Below are 18,195 nucleotides of genomic sequence, written 5' to 3' on the forward strand. Positions count from 1 at the left end.
CCCATTCTCCTAATTCATTCTTACCAAAGATTGCCCATTTCTGACTTGATGCCATTCGATTCCTGAACGTTTTTACTTTCAGAAAAGAATAAGTTTACAGACTTCATGGATTCCAGGAGTTCCTCTTTATGTTTCATTAACAAAGATACCTTGTTCACCATTTTTAGAGACCACATTCTCACGATCTCACTTTCGACTCATCCCCCAGTTTACCATGGAGGCAATTTAGATTTGTCTTCGGCTAATCTGTTTGTTCCCCTTCTTCAACCCAAGAATTTCCCACAGGAACTATCCATAATGCCTTTTTTCACAATATAAACCATTAGTTGGTCAAAACAAGAACAAAAAACCCAGATGGTTTTTTTCCCTTTCTATTTTGTAATTTTAACTTTGGAGATAAATTAAAAAAAATATTTTAAAAATGATGTGGTCAAGATCTGCCCAATTCCTGTTGCCTGCTTTAGACTGCTGTGGATATGTCTCCTTCTGTCTGGTCACTGGACACTGCCTCCATGACCATTGAGAATTGGACTGTGTAATAATGGCTGATTTCCACATAAGTATTTATTTCCCTAATACCAATCCAGCAAAGTGCCTTTCAAGCATTATGCAAACTGCCGATATGAATGGGTTTAAAATTCTTCTGGAAAATCGCCTCATTTCAAAATAAATGTTTGATCCTTTTCTGAAACATCGCTGGGCTTTTTTATTCATTAAAGAACTAATTCTCTCTGGAGACTGAGCCAATCTGGGGGGGGAAAAATTCTGCCTGCCTTATTGGTTTATGAGTTGGAGCAGGAATGTGAGATTAAGCAGAAATTAGCTTCTCCCGATGCACCAGAAAACTGCCACCTATGTTATCCCACCCTTCCTCCACCTCAGCAATCTGTCAATCATAGTCTTATTATACACTGTTTTACTCCTCTCGTAGAAGAACACAAGAATCATATTCAGAAGTGACAGGTTACTGGCAAGGAACACTTCCACACCACCAAGCTACCACTCCAGTTTTAGTTACTAAAACTCTCTATCCTGAGCATCTACCTGGAATTGCCCAATCCCACCTACACCACGAATTAAAGACAGAAATGGGTGGTTGTTATTATTCTGCTTGAAGATGATGCTGGATAGGAGAATAAATGAAATCAAGAAAATCACCAACTCATCATCATACAGAATGCTTTGCAGACAGTTCTGAAGGCTCTTTGGGTGGCACATGTAATGTTCCTGTTGAGCAAACTACACTAGTTGCTAGTCTGTTTCCTGGTCCAGTTCGAGATATTGGTTATCACCTTTAAAGCCCTTTATGGCATGGGTTCAGTGCAGTGGTGGGATTCAAATTTTTTTACTACCGGTTCTGTGGGCATGGCTAGGTAGGCGTGGCATGGCTTGGTGGACGTGGCATGGCAGGCGTGGCAGGGAAAGAATACTGTAAAATCTCCATTCCCTCCCCACTCCAGGGGAAAGTTACTGCAAAATCCCCATTTCCACCCAATCAGCTAGGACTCGGGAGGCACAAAATAGATGGGGGAGGGGCAAGTCAAAGATGGTATTTACTCAAAATTACTCAAAATTTCCATTACCGGTTCTCCAGAACTGGACAGAACCTGCTGAATACCACTTCTGGTTCAGTGGTATCTAAGGAGCCATCTCATCCCAATGGGATTGGTCCATCCCACTCACTCCAGCAGAAGAGGCCTAGTTGGGATCCCATCTATGAAAAAATTGGCTGGCAGGGTCCAGGAAAACAGCCTTTTCTGCTGTGACCTCCACCCTTTGAAATATTCTTCTGTTGCACGCTCCTGGCCTTCCATAAGAGCCTTAAAACTTGGCTCTGTTGGCTGGCCAGAGCCTTGACTGGCACACTCTGTGTTGGATTGGTTGATGGGATAGAGAGAAGAAGCCCACCCCCATGTCGCCTTTTGGTTTTTTATTTTTTCTTAATTTTTAATTGTTTTATCTTTTTATTATGCTGTAAGGGTCACTGTATTTATATGTATATATTTTTTTTTTAAAAAAACCATCATGATTTCTTTTGTAAGTCCAGCTTATGAAGGCTCTTTTTCAGAAAATCACAGTTTTGTCATCTTTAGCAGATCTCCTGTATTTTTGCCGCTATTTCCCAGTAGACCAGAGAGACATCAAATGTCATGCAGGGCAGTTTAACTACCAGTACTTTCAGGGCATTTTCACAGAGATGGTGTTCAATACACACAGTCCTGACAAATGGCGAACTTGACTTACTAAGGTAGCATTTTTTCGTCCTTTCCAATAAGTCAGTGAGGGGCTAGACATTTCTGCCTGCTCAGTCTCACGTTTCTTCCTTCGTTGAGGAGGTGGTTCCTGAAAAACAACAACATTGGATGAGGGGCACTGCAAACATTTGCTATTTTCTGTTCTCAACAAAACAAAACGAATTTGCAGATAACTGGTTTACAAAAAGACAAGAATTAGTTCCTGCATTGCCTTTTTTTAATTCTTCTTCCCTCTTCCTTTTCCTCCTCCTCCCATTTTCTTTTGGTCATGTCTTTTTCAGTTTGTCATTTTTACTGCTGGTACATAAGCTGTTTTGAGAGGTTCAAGGGCTGAAAGTTATAAAGGTTCTTGAAAGAAACAAATAAGCAAATCAATAAATGTGTATTAATGTTTTTAATGGATCTTACAGTTATTTCCGCAGTAATGATTTATAGTTTCTTCTGCCATCATCCAATCATTGTTGTGCTAATATTATACTACAGCTACTACTTAGCTAATATTATACTACAGCTACTACTTGATGTAAGACCATTCAAAATTACCTCAGAAAAGTGATTTAAGGCCCATAAAATATTGTTGCTCCCTCCTCTGTCACATGAGCTAATTTTGGGTTCTTGGCAACTGGCTCACATATACAACTGGTTGCCAAGTGCTCCACAATCATGTGATCGCCATTTGCAATCTTTTCTGCCAGCTTCTCCAGAAATTCAACAAGGAAATGGTTAGAAAGGATGCAAGCAGATGAGGTAGAGGGGATCTGAAATTCTTCCATGGGCTGCAGGAATGGAGTAGAAGATCTAGCTTTTCCATGAGGAAAACATGCAATGGGCAGAATTCTAACTAAACATGAAATGGATTGTTCTTTTGAAAACAGTGTACAACTGAGATAAATTTAAGTTTCTGGATAATGAATTTATCCAACTGAGTTACAACCATGATTTTGGGACCATGAATATTCCTACAAAAATTACATTTCCCTTTTGCAGATGCATGCCCTGAATGTGAAGCATCTGTAGTATGGAGAGCACATATATTCGCCAAAAAAAAACAACCCCAGTCAATATTTGAAAGGGGGAAATCATAAATTCCTTTAAGGGTGCTTTCTATATTATAAATAGTGGAGAGTATCTGGAACTTGGCACCCCTAAATATATCTGCCCTTAAAAGTAAGAGAAAGATGTCCGCTATTCTCACTAGCCAATGTATCCCACTGCTATCTGGAATCCATGGTACTTACCAGAGCCAGGCCCAGGGGGTTAGGATTAGGGGTGCAGGTTGAACGATGCTGGGAATGGCTCAATAACTCCATCTTAAGGGGATAAAGAAGCCATTTTCCATTTGAAATTTCATAGGGCCACATGAGGTAGAGGAAGGCAGAGCCCAGGGTGCTCAAGGATTGGCCTCTGTTCGAGACCTAATAGAGGCAAAGAAAGAGCTAAGAAACTCAGGAGATCATATTTACAGGTTAATCACATCTCCCTAATTCAGTATTTCTAGCGAAGCCTTTCAAAGTAAAAACACAGGATACAAATTGTAAAAGAAAAAGAAAAAGAACCTTGCCTTTTAAGAAGCCATTTTTAACAATCTTGAAGGATAAATAATCCAAGGATTAATACAATAAAAAGTTATTTGGGTACCCTCAAAAAATACGGGGAAGAATTCTCAAATCACTTTTTTTGCTTACAAGCAAATCAGTAATATATAGCAAAAATTGGGTATCACCAAAGAATTCTAGCTCACAGTTGTGTCTCTTTCACATCCTAGATCTTATTCCATAGGAAATTATGAAATCTAGGAGAAATACTATATTAGAAAAAATAAAGACAACAAAGCTAAGTAAATAATTTATATTTTAACAAATATTTAAATATGTCTATCTAAGCAAAAGAAAGAAAGAGAGAGAGAGAGAGAGAAAGACAGAGAGAAAGAAAAAGAAAGAGAGGGAGGGAGAAAGAAAGAAAGAAAGAAAGAAAGAAAGAAAGAAAGAAAGAAAGAAAGAAAGAAAGAAAGAAAGAAAGAAACTTTCTTCATCTTTTCCCACGTTGTGATTCAATTTTTAAATTTGGTTCCTGAGTCATAACAAATCATATTGGCCAGTCTTGCCTCTCCATCAGTACAGAACTAATGGTATAAAAGGCTGATGAGAGGTGACAAATTTCATTAAGTTAACGTTTAGAAGAAATGGAGGATACAGACATTCTACCATTAATACATAATCACATTTCGCCACAGCCAATTTTTTTAAAGACATTCTCAGAAAGTTCCAATACATTCAAAAGAGATTTTCCCCCCTAAACTGATCAAGTTTTTCAGTTTAAACATAATTACAGTACTATTCTTTAAAATCTTTCCGGCTCTGCGGACTGGTGGCACTGGTGACAGCGAGGGAGAGGGAATGGTTTCGTGCATGCGTGCCACTTGCAAAAATGCAGCTTTGCACACTCATGTGCTTGCCTGCTGCTTGCGCAGCCTGGTTCCCAATAGTGCCGGGCCGCAGACCGGGTGATGGGGACACCTGGATTAGGAAGTATTATTTATTTTATTAGATTTTTATCCCACCTTTATTACTTTATTAGTACCTCAAGGCAGTAAACATATCTGATACTCCTTCTTCCTCCTATATTCCCCAGAACAATCCTGTGAGGTGGGTTGGGCTGAGAGAGCGTGATTGGCCCAAAGTCACCCAGCCGGCTTTCATGGCTAAGGTGGGACTAGTACAGTCTCCCAGTTTCTAGCCTGATGCCTTAACCACTGGACCAAACTACCTGAACTATAGGAGATCATTATTCTAAATATCATTTACATTTATTTGTGAATATCTTTTTTTGTTAACCTGTAACTCTTACAATCTTTATTATTGACCAGAGGGCACAAGGCTGCCTCACCCTGCTCCAAACACAACAGGTGATTACCATGCGAAGGTGTTGTAATCATGAAACTACATCTTTGCTCCGAAGGCCTCAGGATCACTCACCGTCACATTGAAGCTCACCGGGCTGCCCACATCACTTTCCTTCTTCATGGCGCTTTCGCCCCGGACCACCCCACTGAAGAAGAGTTGCTTTGGTTCGGGCAGTCTGCAGAGAGATGGATAAAAGTCTTAAGAGATGGAGAGCTAGAAAGTCAGTCATCCATATCCTACAGATAGTTCTAGGCCAGTGATGACACACGTGTTATAGGCGGCACCCCATGCCATTTTTGATGACATGCCAGGCCTTTGGACCCTCTGGAAATTGCAGGAGAAGGCCTGGTCTCATGAGGCAGGAGACCTCCAAGAAGCATGTGAGAATGGGCTTTTCCCACTCTTTTCTGAGGCACCAAGGCCATGCAAGAGTATTCTCTGAAACTTCCAGGCCTTGAGCAACTCTAAGCTGCCTCAGCTAGAGATTTTGAAAAATATTTACAATTATGTAAATATTTGCTTATTGATCTATTTAATGGAAAATTTAAATAATAATAATAATAAGAGTCATTTATTATTCTTCTCTTATGAAGTGTTTCTCTTTTGTCCGTGTGTGTGTGTGTGTGTGTCTGTGTGTGTTTGTGTGTGTGTGCATATGTGTATGTGCATGTGAGTGGAATCAAGATAGGCACTTTCTGAATTTTCGACCTTCAGAAAATGTCAAATGTCAAGAATTTCTGACCAAAGGTTCGTCATCACAGTCCCAGGCTGTTTGGCTGAATGAAAAAGGTAGTTTCTTTCAGTCATTTTTAATAGCCATGTGAATAGAGTCTTGGCTATCAACTTATCTTAACCTGAGGGAGAAAAAAAAAAGCCTCATTATTTGGGGCAAAACAAGTTGTTTTTACCCAGTAATTGAGAGAGGTAGCTCCATGATCACTCGGGCTCGAGCTGCCACTGGGGCCAACGCAGGCTGTTCGGAGATCCTGTGAGGAAGGAAATACAGAAGTTCAGCAGGGTAAGATTGTGTGCATTTATTTGTGTTTATTAGTTCATATCCTGTCTTTGTCCAAGGGGACAGGTCAATTTTGGCCACTCATATTCAACTTGTTTCCTGACACCTGTGCAAACTTGATTTGAAGAAGCTCTGCTCTGCTAAATATAGATAACTCAAAAACAATGGCTACCAACCTGCCTTCCATTGAGGACCTGTATACTGCACAAGTCAAAAAGAGGGCTGTGAAAATATTTACAGATCCCTCACATCCTGGACATAAACTGTTTCAACTTCTGCCCTCAAAACGAAGCTACAGAGCACTGCACAACAGAACAACTAGACACAAGAACAATTTTTTCCTGAACGCCATCACTCTGCTAAACAAATAATTCCTTCAACACTGTCAAACTATTTACTAAATCTGCACTACTATTAATCTTCTCATCGTTCCCATCACCAATCTCCTTCCACTTATGACTGTATGACTGTAACTTTGTTGCTGGTATCCTTACGATTTATATTGATATTGTTTCCTGATTGCTTATTTGTACCCAATGACTATCATTAAGTGTTGTACCTTATGATTCTTGATGATCTTTTCTTTTATGTACACTGAGAGCATATTCACCAAGACAAATTCCTTGTGTGTCCAATCACACTTGGCCAATAAAAACATCTATTCTATTCTATTCTAATCTAAATCCAAGCTGTGGTTTGGGAATATTTGGATCTTAGCATGATTAAATTGTGTAGGGAAAGGGGACCACCCACAGAGGAGTAAAAAAATACCAGAGCTGTGATTACAACCACACAATTAAAGCTCCATTCCTTTTTACATGCAGTGCACATAAAGAAAGGATCAGGAATGTATTTGTTCACATGGCCATGATGTGTAGAGAGTCAAGGAGATGACCTTGAAGGAAACAGGCTATTGTTACATAAGCAAGGAAGACTGAAACTTTCCTTAAATCCTAGGAAACAAAATGTTTTTTGGAAGAGATTCCAGAAAGGAATTACTTACGTGGTCAATTCTAGGTTTACTTCCAGTTCTGTGGTCTCCAAGGTAATGCCTGAGGTACCCAGAACAAGGTAGAACCGAAACTGGAGGTAGGAAGAAGAGAAGAAACAGGGTTGGAAGTAAGCGTTCTAATGAAGCAAAGGAAACTGTTTTGCAGAGAGAGTAACAAAGAGGAACTGCCCTTCACCTGTGCTCCACGTTTCATGGGGTTGCCAAGTTCGCATTCCACATATGTAGCATTTTGGGTAGACACACGGATTGGGATCTTCTCCTATGAAAAGCATGAAAGGTTCAAGTACAATCAGTCTTTGCATTATGTACCAGTATCTTACTCTTCCAAAATCTGGCACTTGAAGGAATTGAGAAAAATATAGCCAAGATTGGACCTAGCAGAATGTTAGGAACTTGTGTAGTCTTTTTTTTTCTTCTTCTTTTCTTGTGTGAGAATGTGCATGCATCTGAGAAAGTATCAAGAATTTCAAAATACGTTATCTACCTTTCTTCAAACAACATTAATGGCTAAAAACATTATTTAAATATTCTGAATCTGTACCTGAATGAATACAGACAGCCCTGAAAGTGCTCCTACCCCCAGAGGAAGAAACAGTAGCCCTTCTATGACATTATCATCAGAATGATACTATTGTTCAAAATCACTCTTGCTGGTACTTTAAGTAATGCAAGTACAATCCTACTTAAATCACTTCTCCTCTAAAACTGAGAATGCTCCAATGCAACTCTCGTTTGGCCCTTTCATCCTTGTTAGGATATTTGTTATTGCCCAACTGGTTGGTCAGGAAATGTATAAACCAACATTGTATGTTTGTAGCTAAAAGTATTATGTAGCTTTAAAAACTTTGTTGCATCATCATGCATCCTGATTGGCTGAGCTCTGTAGCCAATATACTTAAGGAAAGCTAAATTATGGTTTGTGTGGACACTACACTATTTTTACCTGCTGATATGCTGTAACTCTATATTTGATCTCTATGCATGATCATTGCTTGATCATGGCTATTTATTGCTTCTTTAATATTTATTGACTGTTTTTATACTGAACTTTGTTCCTGAATGAAACTAAAGAAGCTCTGTTTTATTGTATTTTTCTACAACTGGTAAGAAGACTTTATATTTGAAAAATATCCCGGGACTGATCTTTATCTCACTTTATATGTGAATGACTTGGGTTGTTTTTGGACTATAATTTTGTTTTTTCCCTAAAAGTAAAATATTATCAAAACCCAGTTTGTTTGTATGTTAACTGTTATTGTCCACAATCATTCTCAGTTGCTTTCGTGCGTAAACTCAAAGGGTACTCTGCTCAATAGACCACAACATCGGTTGTGAGACAAGATGATTCTTAACAATCCTCATAACTTCTGGGCTTTATAATTGTGCAGCTCTCTATGGGTCTCTGTTATCCTGGTACAACCCTCCCTGCCTCCAGAAGCATTCTTCCCTTGCCTCTGCCAGCTTAACAACAGTATCTTTAGTCATAGCCCACAGAGCTATACATTCCATCTCCTAGTACCAGCATGCCAGCCCAGCTGGAATCCTTCTTCAAATCCCACCTACAGCACCGCTAATTCCCAAACCCAGATGTTGTTCAGTGTTTTCACAATCTGTTTCACTGTGTCGTGCAGTCCCTTGAGAACCTCGTCTTTAAACTTCACTCAGCTTTTCATCTCAGGTGACACTGCCTTCCCTCCAACATCATTAGGCTTCCGACAGTCAATCAGTCTTTCAGACCGGCCCTTCCCGTGGCTCTCCCCGTGGGCTACACCGTGCAGCATTTTCCAAAAGGTACCGTTGCATTGTAGTGCCGCAGACTAGCATAGGTCAAAGTAGATGGCAGTGAGATAAGCAGCATGGCTTCATGGGCATCATCGCCATCCCGCTGCGGCTCGGCAGCGTCTGAAGGAAAGTTGGTGATCGAGATTCCAAGGGCTATGCCTTTCTGATCACTCATAGAAAAAACATCCAAGCCGTCATCACCTCTGGAGGAAAGAAAAACAAAGGTGATAATTGAAATGTTGATCTAACGTAATTATGGCAAGTTAGGAAACGGTCAAAATGAGAATTTCTAATTGGATTAGCTCTTGTTAACCTAAGCCAGAGGTCAGCAACCTGTGGCTCTGGAGCCGCATGTGGCTCTTTCATTCCTCTGCTGCGGCTCCCTGTCACCTGTCAGGCCCACAGTTGATAGGCCTTTTAGTTAGGATACATAGAGGAAAAAGGATGCCTCGCTAGGAGGAGACTCTATGGTGGGGGGAACCGGACTTCCGGTTGGCTCCAGAATTGAACGGGGGGCTTCCGGTTAGGGCCTTTGTGGCCCTTTTGAGTGTTTAAGGTTGCCTACCCCTGACCTAAGCCAACTTCAGCCAGAGCTCCTTCATAATGGGTAGATGAAAAATGTGGGCTTCTTATTGTTCCTTCATGCACTCATCTTACCTCTTAAAACCCTTGATATTCTTCCCCAAATGGTCTTTGTGTCAGCCCTGGAACCATTTCCCCCCTTGGCACTTCAGGGCTGCCACAGCGAAGAAAGTCAAGCTGTGGGAACGGGAGTGGGGAGGAAGAGATAGCTGGGGGATTGTTAACCATAATAAAGTTCTTTCTCTTGAGAACCAAGCGTTTTCCCACCAGCTGCAAGAAGGTGGGGTCTAAGACTGAGTGACCCTTGGACTGTGACCTGATTGGACCATGTGATGGACTGCATGGGTGGGGTGGGACTCTACTTTTAATTAGGGGCAAACCCAAAGGGGGTGCAGAATCGGGTTTCCCCATATGTGCCAATATGATGTGCCTAATAAATCTATACTTTGAGGAACGTGCCTGCCTTTGAGTTTTGATTCTGTTGGGTTTGTTACGTGGCACCCTGACACTTTGACCCTTCATCCACAGTCTAAGCTAATTAAGGACAATACTTCCAAAAATGCTGAAACTGCAAAGCAACCTTGGAAATGGAGATTCATTTCTGTTGGTCTTCTTTGATACATCGGTTACATTGATAGCTCTAGATCAGAGGTGGGTTTCAGCAGGTTCTGACCATTTCTGGAGAACCGGTAGCAGAAATTCTTAGTAGTTCAGAGAACCAGTAGAAAAAATTCTGACTGTCCCCACCCCACCTATTCTCTGCCTCCTGACTCCCAGCTGATCAGAAGGAAATGGGGATTTTGTAGTAACTTTCCCCTGGAGTGGGGTGGAAATGGAGATTTTACAGTATCCTTCCCCTGCCTCGCCCACCATGCCACGCCCACCATGCCACACCCACCAAGCCATGCCACACCCACAGAACCGGTAGTAAAAAAATTTGAAACCCACCACTGTTCTAGAAGAATCTTGAGATACGACATGACTGTTACCATCAAGTGGGAATTTTGATTTTGTTCATACCTGGGTAGAGGTTGGAATACAGCATCATCAACACGGGAGTGGAACTTGTATTTCAGCTGCAGGTTGCTTTGGCAGATTTTATCCTCCCCGCATCCTTGCTTGAGGAAATTGACCTGCAGGGATTGACGCAGGGATTCAAAGTCAAACAACGTGGCTATAAGAGGAAGTAAAAGGAATTCTGCAAGGTTTAACAAAGGATCGTCTTCAAGCTCCAAACTGACTCAGAGCATAATGAGTAGACACTATGTCTGCTTCTTTGTTCTCCTAAGAAATATATCTTTGTGCTACAAAGGATCCTGGCATCTTCTGATTGCAAACTTATTGGGCCTCCCCATCAAACTGCAAATATTGGCCTCCAAAGCAACATACTTAATTGAGTCATGAGTCATGCAAACAGGAAAACTGGCAATTGTAATTGATACAAATGAGGCTACCATTATAATAAGGGAATAGATGATGCAATTATTGCAGATTATCTCCTTAGAAAGCAGCGATAAAATTTAGCAAGCTGTGACTAACTGACTTTTTGTTATTCTTTAAACACAGCAACATCATCGCCCATCTAAGCTGTAATATAATACATATAAAAATAGCAAAAGGCACATAGAACAGCAAGAGAAACTCTTGTCTTTAAACAGGCTTGAATCATCCCCTTTCCCGCAGAAACCCTATAATAAAATGCATAATTAATTGAAACACATAATTTGTGTTTAAATGTTCCGGCAGTTTGCCTGAGGTGAGGTGGGGAGGGATATTGCAATTTCATGCTACGTTTTTTTAAGCCTTCAGTAGCTTTATGACATTACCAGCAACTTTGATGTGTGCTTTGTGAAATGCTATACATTGCGCACTGCTTTGGAAGAATGTGACACGCAAATAAATCCATAACTCTATATACAGAAAGAAAAACCAGGACCAGCCACATATTTTTCTTATTTGACCCCTTATCCTCGGCTGTTTGTTCAACTTCATAACAAAGGGATTCTGAAACAGTAATAACAATGATTAATAGAGCCTGCTTTCTCTCCTAGTTAACCAGTGAACAAGGAGGCGGGGTAGGGTGGGGGAACCTCTCCTTCACATAACCTTGTCCTCGGATGCTTGCCTACCTCAATCCTCTGAGAGTTGTGTGGCACGGCATTCAGTACAGGCAAGAGGGGCCCCAGGGTAGTCCCTGGGATCTGGCGTCTGCTGCGGCCATGCTTGATGTTGTAGGTCATCGTCACAACAATGGGATGGAGCTTGTCCCGGACTTGCTCCTGTAATAGAGACAATCACAATATACCAATCTCTTTCCACTTATGACTGTATGACTGTAACTTCGTTGCTGGCAATCCTTATGATTTATATTGATATACTGACCATCATTTGTGTTGTAAATGTTGTACCTTGATGAACGTATCTTTTCTTTTACTTACACTGAGAGCATATGCACCAAGACAAATTCCTTGTGTGTCCAATCACACTTGGCCAATAAAAAATTCTATTCTATTCCATTCTATTCTATACGTTACTTCCCTAAAACAATTTTGGAATGCAATTCTCAAAATGTTTATCGTAGTATAGTCAAAAGCCAAAAGTGACTTTGAACTGGTCCAGTCTGGGAATGGAGTCTTTCTAATCTAAGGGTTCCAAAATAAAATTCAGAACAGATTCCTTTTCTGAGCTGCTCTTCTGGAACACTTGGAATGGCCTATTCCAGGAGGAATGGTCTACTTCCATCTTGGAATATTTTATGACAAATTTTGCATACCTTAAATGTCTCTCGCTGTTACTTAGGTCCTCTGAGTGCCATGGTGACAAGAGGCCACAGCTGTGAATTCATAGCCAATATTTCAGGCAGGATGTGGTGGTTAATAACAGGCCGTTAGAAACGTTAGGCTGCAAAAGCTTAATTGGATGGGGGAATTGTAGGAATCAGTGCAATATGGTAAAACCTAAATGCAGATGGGTCTTATAGGTTAGTTTGTTGTTTGGATGTTAAGATCTGGGCCAAGGATTTGTAATTAGTTATTGCGCTGGACTTCTTAGACATAGCTTAAAACCTATTTATTCCGTCTAGCTGGACTGGCTTGATTTTAAAATTTTTAATTTGCTTTTATGGGTTTTAAATTTTTGTAAATTTTTATAGGGTGTTACTGTATTTTAAAATTTTTGGCCAATCGAATAAGTTTTTTAAGGGGTTGTTCTTAATATTATATGTACTGTTTTCTTTGTATTTTATTCTGGCTGTGCACTGCCCTGAGTCCTTCGGGAGAAGGGTGGATACAAATTAAAATATTATTATTATTATTATTATTATTATTATTATTATTATTATTATTATTATTATTATTATTATTATTATTATTATTATTATTATTATATCTGAATAAAACAGCTTCCTAATGAAGGTATTTTAAAAGGAATTAAATAACTGAAACATCTTGAAACAGAAGCTAGGTCCAACAGCCTGTTTGTGGACAAAGGACTCTTGCTACCCACCCCTGCCCTCTAATTTGCTTTGGAGGGTTGAGAAATCTATGGAGAAAGAGGAAATACCATTGTGTAAGTAAAGATTCACTGACATAACCCTGGATGCAGGCCATATTTTATAAATGGAAATTAAACATTCAAAAAGGAGCCTGAAATAAATCAAGCCTTCCCCTCCCACCTACAAAATAGCCAAGTATAGAAAAATCCTCTGTTGTTAGAACAAAGATCTTGTTCACTCAAGGAATTTTATGACTATTGTTATCCAAAATCTACCCTGGCTTACTTGGCTCTTTTTCAAATTCAGTTTGTGGTGATTACAAAGAAGCTTCAAATACATGATGGCAGGGCAGAGGTGCGTTTCAGCAGGTTCTGACCAGTTCTGGAGAACTGGTAGCGGAAATTTTGAGTAGTTTGGAGAACCGGTAGTAAAAATTCTGACTGGCCCCACCCCCATCTGTTCTCTGCCTCCCGAGTCCCAGTTGATGGGGAGGAAATGGGGATTTTGCAGTAACCTTCCCCTGGATTGGGAAGGGAATGGAGATTTTACAGTATCCTTCCCCTGAGTGGTTTGGGAATGGAGATTTTACAGTATCCTTCTCCTGCCATGGCCAAGCCAAGCCACGTCCACCAAGCCACGCCCACAGAACCAGTACTAAAAAAAATTGAAACCCACCACTGTGGCAGGGTCTGTGTACCTGCCTGGGGTAAACTATCTTCTTTCCATCTTTTTATTTCCAAGTTGTTCCATCAACAACAAAAGGCAAAATGGGTAACTGCTTACTGTATGTCAACCCAGGATAGTATCCTGGATCTTGTCAACCACATATATTGAGCCAGCTTCTTTTATGGCTCTTTTAGAACAGACCAAGGAAAGCTACTTAGGTACTTGCATTTCTTAAAGTCACCTACTTTTAGGTGGCTTACAGAAATCAAGAGCTAAGAGACCCAGCAAGATTGGCTCTGACACTCACCTTCAGCTGCAGTGTGGCCTTTGTGCAAGCCTTTGATTGTTGTTTGGGCAGCTCCAGTATTCCAGAGTACTGATGCTCAAGGTCTTTGGCCTTCTGATATCGGAAAAAGACTCTAGAACTTTTTCCTTGTTGCCGGCGGTCACCATCAGCCTCAAAACTGTATTCAAGTCCTAGGGGAAGAAGGAGAGGCAGAGGAGAAGGTGAAAGAAAAGAGACTAGGAGTTATTTCAAGTGGTGTCCAGATTTACCGTAGATTGTTGAAGTCTTCTATTCCTTGAACAAGATTCCCTTGCCCAATTTTAAGAGGCTGACCTACTACACAAGCCATACGATATAGTGATCAACTACAATGGGGCTAATTCTCTAACACCGTTACGATTTAGGCGTTGAAACAACAACACAAAACCGAGACGATAAGGATATTGAAAACTTGAAAAGTTCTAGACAATACTCACTGATGGGTGGGCTATAGCTTGAAGGGTTGGCTGTATAGCTGAAACAGGCTTGTATTTCCACACTGCTAAAAAAAAGCGGAAAGAAAGAAGGAAAGTAGGCCTGACCTTTTAAAAGCTAATTATTTACAGCACCATCACAATGGTCCGGCAACCCCAATTCAACCTTTTGGTTCTCATGATGTTGTTCTCGTCTTACTCCAGGACAAGAATTTACAAACTTTATTCGCCTGGTTTCTGTACTGCTTGCCAATCACAAAGCACACCGTAGAGCAACACACTCCTAAAATGCTCATTCAGTAATGGAAGATTTTTAGCTTGGGCTGTAGCCTGTGCAGCAACTAAACTCAAAGTGGTTTCAAACACGCGAAGGGTGGATACATATTACATCTGAAGGCTTATCAAGTCTGGTGTTTTTTTTCCCTGGGATTGTAATGAACAGACCCAGGAAAAACATCATAGACTTTTTCTTTTTTTTTTTTAATCATAGAACAGGGGTTCTCAACCTGTGGTCCGCGAAGGCTTGAAGAAATGTTATGATTTAAATCTTGAGTAAAGTCTTGGAGGTCTATGGATACAAAAGGTATCTAAAGGGGGCCCATGGTGAAGAAAAGGTTGAGAACCACTATTGTAGAATATTCTTTGAAACAGCATCAAAGCTGCAGGCATATTCACGAAACATCTGCTCAGTGTTCGCAAAGAAAAGGAGTAGGAAGGGTTGCAAAAGGAAGGAGATACAATCAAGGAAGAAGAGATTGTCCTCACCAGATGCCCTCCATATAGCGGCAGTTAACATTCTCCAGGTCGACGTTTTGGGGGTTGGCAGTGATATTTCTGGAAATATGGATGACAGGTCTGGATCTAAAAAGTACATTGGGATACAGTAAGAAACTAAGCCGGTTGCAGACGGTGAGGCACACTGAAGCCCAAAATGTTGAATTCCGACAACATTTAGCAATGCTCAAATTCCCAACTAAATATCCAAATGGGATGGAAACGTTCTCACACTTATGGCAGAGATACAATATGGTCCTTTATGTCCCTGTCATGTTTTCCTCATATCTATTTCCAGTTGTAACTACGACAGTCAGAGATGACAGTCATATAGGTTATATACAGATCTAATCATAATTTATGGTGGAATTCCCAAATCCATCTCCTTCTTGCGCTCAGAGGGCATTTCTTTTACATAATAGTTTCGCTGGTAGTCCATACTCTAAGTATAGCCTGGCATTCTGGGCTTTATCAATAGCCCACCCCTGTTGCTGATATTTGCTACTCCTAAAATCTACACTAGTTTCTCTGTGGGAGACTGCAACTCGTTAAGATTTTTATCCTGCTTATTGTAGAGAAGAGCTCACACTGTGCCATCCTCCCGTTTTTGTCCATAGGACCATACTTGTTTGTTGGCCCAAAGTCACCAAATGAAGTTCCCTTTAAGCCAGGGGTCTCCAATGTTGGCAACTTTAAGCTTGGTGAACTTCGACTCCCAAAACTCTTTGCTGGCTGGGGAATTCTGGGAGTAGAAGTCTGCCAGGCTTAAAATTGCCAAGGTTGGAGACCCCTGCTTTAAGCAATTTGATTACTGAAGATCATTTCCCTACTTCCCCCCCACTACAGGTTTACCTGTACAATACTACTGTGTCGGACAGCGAGCCCACTAGGAGATCTGGATAAAAGTTGCCATCAATATCCAGCCCTCCAGAAAAGGAATAGCCAAACATCTTGATGCCAACACTCTCCCCGGTCAGGATCTACAGAGATCAAGGGTGTCGTAATCAGAAGAAAGTAATGATGATAAATAGAGGAAAGGGAATGCTTGTTGTCAGCCCCACTAGATAGATTAGTCAGGAAGGTTTAAATGACTTTTATTGAGAATGGCTGTAACAACAGAGTCTGGCAAATCTGATTGTGCGGTACCTCCTCCCCTTTCTTATGCTCCAATGAATTAGTGACATATCTGTCAGAGTCGCTTCTAAATGTTACCTTGTTGCTTTGGACTTAAAAAATGCTTCCATTTTTTTTTCTTTTGCCCTTTTTTTTTTACCCATCACTCCCTTTCGACCTTGTTTTTCTCCTGTGGCTCCCTTTCCAGATCCCATGACCAGTTTCTGGTATCAAGAAGACAATATTTAATAATGTGGTCATAGCTTTTCTGCATTCCCCCTTGGCACATGCCATGAGTGCAATATATGTTTTTCATCTGTGGCCCTATTGAAATACTGTTAAGTCCCCCAACAGGGCCCTATGGCTCTGTTGATAACCACCGGCTTAGGCAACAGTTCCTCCACATCTCTATCAAGTTAATTTTCCTTATTTTCTACCTATGTAGAGCCAAGGCAGAGCATAAAGATGTACTGTTTCTCAATCATTTAATTAATTGGAAAGGGAACTGACCTGAGCAGGTTTTGTCACAATTCCCAAGTTACTGCCATGGTAGATGTAGACTTTCCCATCACCATCCAGAGGTGCTCCAACCGCAAAGTCTGGAAATTAGGGCAGAGGGAAGTAAGAAACGTATATCACAGCAATTGTAATTATATGTCAAATGTCTAGCTTTCATTGAAACATCTAACACAGATATAGCAATAGCAATAGACTTATATCTCACTTTACAGTGCTTTACAGCCCTCTCTAAGTGAGAGCATATTGCCTCCAACAATCTGGGTCCTCATTTTACCCACCTTGGAAGGATGGAAGACTGAGTAACCTTGAGCTGGTGAGCTGCTGAACTGCAGCTAGCAGTCAGCTGAAGTAGCCTGCAGTACTGCACTCTAACCACTGTGCCACCTCGGCTCTTGTCTCTCTTCTATTTTCTTTTCTCACACATGCATACTTCTCTAATGGTTTTCTTTCTATTCCAAGAGCCACCCAATACACAAGCTTTGAACCTTTGTCCCCCTGAGAGGCTTGCTTCTGAGCATGTATATTTTGGTTGGCCCCCTTCCCCCGCAAAATTCCCTCTAACCTTAACTCAAATTCACAGGTAGCACTCATGGAACCAACCTAAGAATTCGTGCCCATCTTTCCTATCAGAGGTTCAAGAATCTCACCTTGAAAACCATCTTGGTTGAGATCCCCAATGGCACCCACTGTGATGCCAAACAGGGAGTCTGAGGTGCCATTGAGGCGAATGGGGAGGATGTTTTCCCAGCGCCCTGCCTGGTTGATGTAAACGTAGACGGCACCCCCGATTCTTTCCTTTCGATCGAAGAAGTTTGGTGCTCCAACCACCAAGTCCATCCATCTAAAGGAAACAAGCTGTAAGTGTGGCTCACTTCTTGCTCTCTTCCTCAGATGGCTTTTCGAGCTTTGCTCCGACAGTGTCTCCCTGTGCACTCTTAGACAGAGCAATGGACCATCCAGTGCAGGACCAGAATAGAACATCAAACAGAGCATGGAGCAAAAATCCTTTCGCCCAAAGTTTTCTCTTCCTCCCACATTACTCACCCATCATGATTGAGATCTACTACAGCCAGAGAGTAGCCAAAGGACGAAGCCAGCTTCTCTCCTGAGAGGATAACCTCAGGCACTAAGCGGTTAACGTTGTCTTGATGCAGGATCACCACGGATCCAATGTGATTTGCTCGGGGTGCCCCTGTTACAAAGCTCAGCTCATTCTTCCTGGTTATCCCCACTCCAGAGTCTATAGAAAAGCCTGGAAACGGAGGAAGGGGTACTTTGTCATTTGACAAAGAGATGCTGACGGGCATTAACACAATATTTCC

At 41.1% G+C, this 18,195-nt stretch overlaps 1 protein-coding gene across 12 annotated transcripts in view; it reads right to left on the bottom strand.

The window, feature by feature from the left end:
* Positions 1-18,195, bottom strand: part of ITGA7 (integrin subunit alpha 7) — a 72,504-nt gene that overhangs the window by 9,905 nt on the left and 44,404 nt on the right. For 6 of the 12 annotated variants that reach the window (XM_058166945.1, XM_058166951.1, XM_058166953.1 and 3 more), the window contains 16 exons: positions 17,918-18,125; positions 17,521-17,714; positions 16,865-16,953; positions 16,094-16,221; positions 15,233-15,328; positions 14,471-14,535; positions 14,016-14,185; positions 11,679-11,828; positions 10,570-10,682; positions 8,981-9,170; positions 7,361-7,444; positions 7,177-7,256; positions 6,067-6,144; positions 5,231-5,333; positions 3,494-3,670; positions 2,245-2,343 (listed from right to left, as the gene is read on the bottom strand). In XM_058166945.1, the coding sequence (XP_058022928.1) occupies positions 2,245-2,343; positions 3,494-3,670; positions 5,231-5,333; positions 6,067-6,144; positions 7,177-7,256; positions 7,361-7,444; positions 8,981-9,170; positions 10,570-10,682; positions 11,679-11,828; positions 14,016-14,185; positions 14,471-14,535; positions 15,233-15,328; positions 16,094-16,221; positions 16,865-16,953; positions 17,521-17,714; positions 17,918-18,125 (2,024 nt within the window). The remainder of the gene's footprint in view (positions 1-2,244; positions 2,344-3,493; positions 3,671-5,230; positions 5,334-6,066; positions 6,145-7,176; positions 7,257-7,360; positions 7,445-8,980; positions 9,171-10,569; positions 10,683-11,678; positions 11,829-14,015; positions 14,186-14,470; positions 14,536-15,232; positions 15,329-16,093; positions 16,222-16,864; positions 16,954-17,520; positions 17,715-17,917; positions 18,126-18,195) is intronic. The other 6 variants (XM_058166946.1, XM_058166952.1, XM_058166954.1 and 3 more) reach the window with 2 other exon arrangements.

This window comes from Ahaetulla prasina, chromosome 2, assembly GCF_028640845.1.
Source record: "Ahaetulla prasina isolate Xishuangbanna chromosome 2, ASM2864084v1, whole genome shotgun sequence".
NCBI classification, from domain to species: domain Eukaryota; kingdom Metazoa; phylum Chordata; class Lepidosauria; order Squamata; family Colubridae; genus Ahaetulla; species Ahaetulla prasina.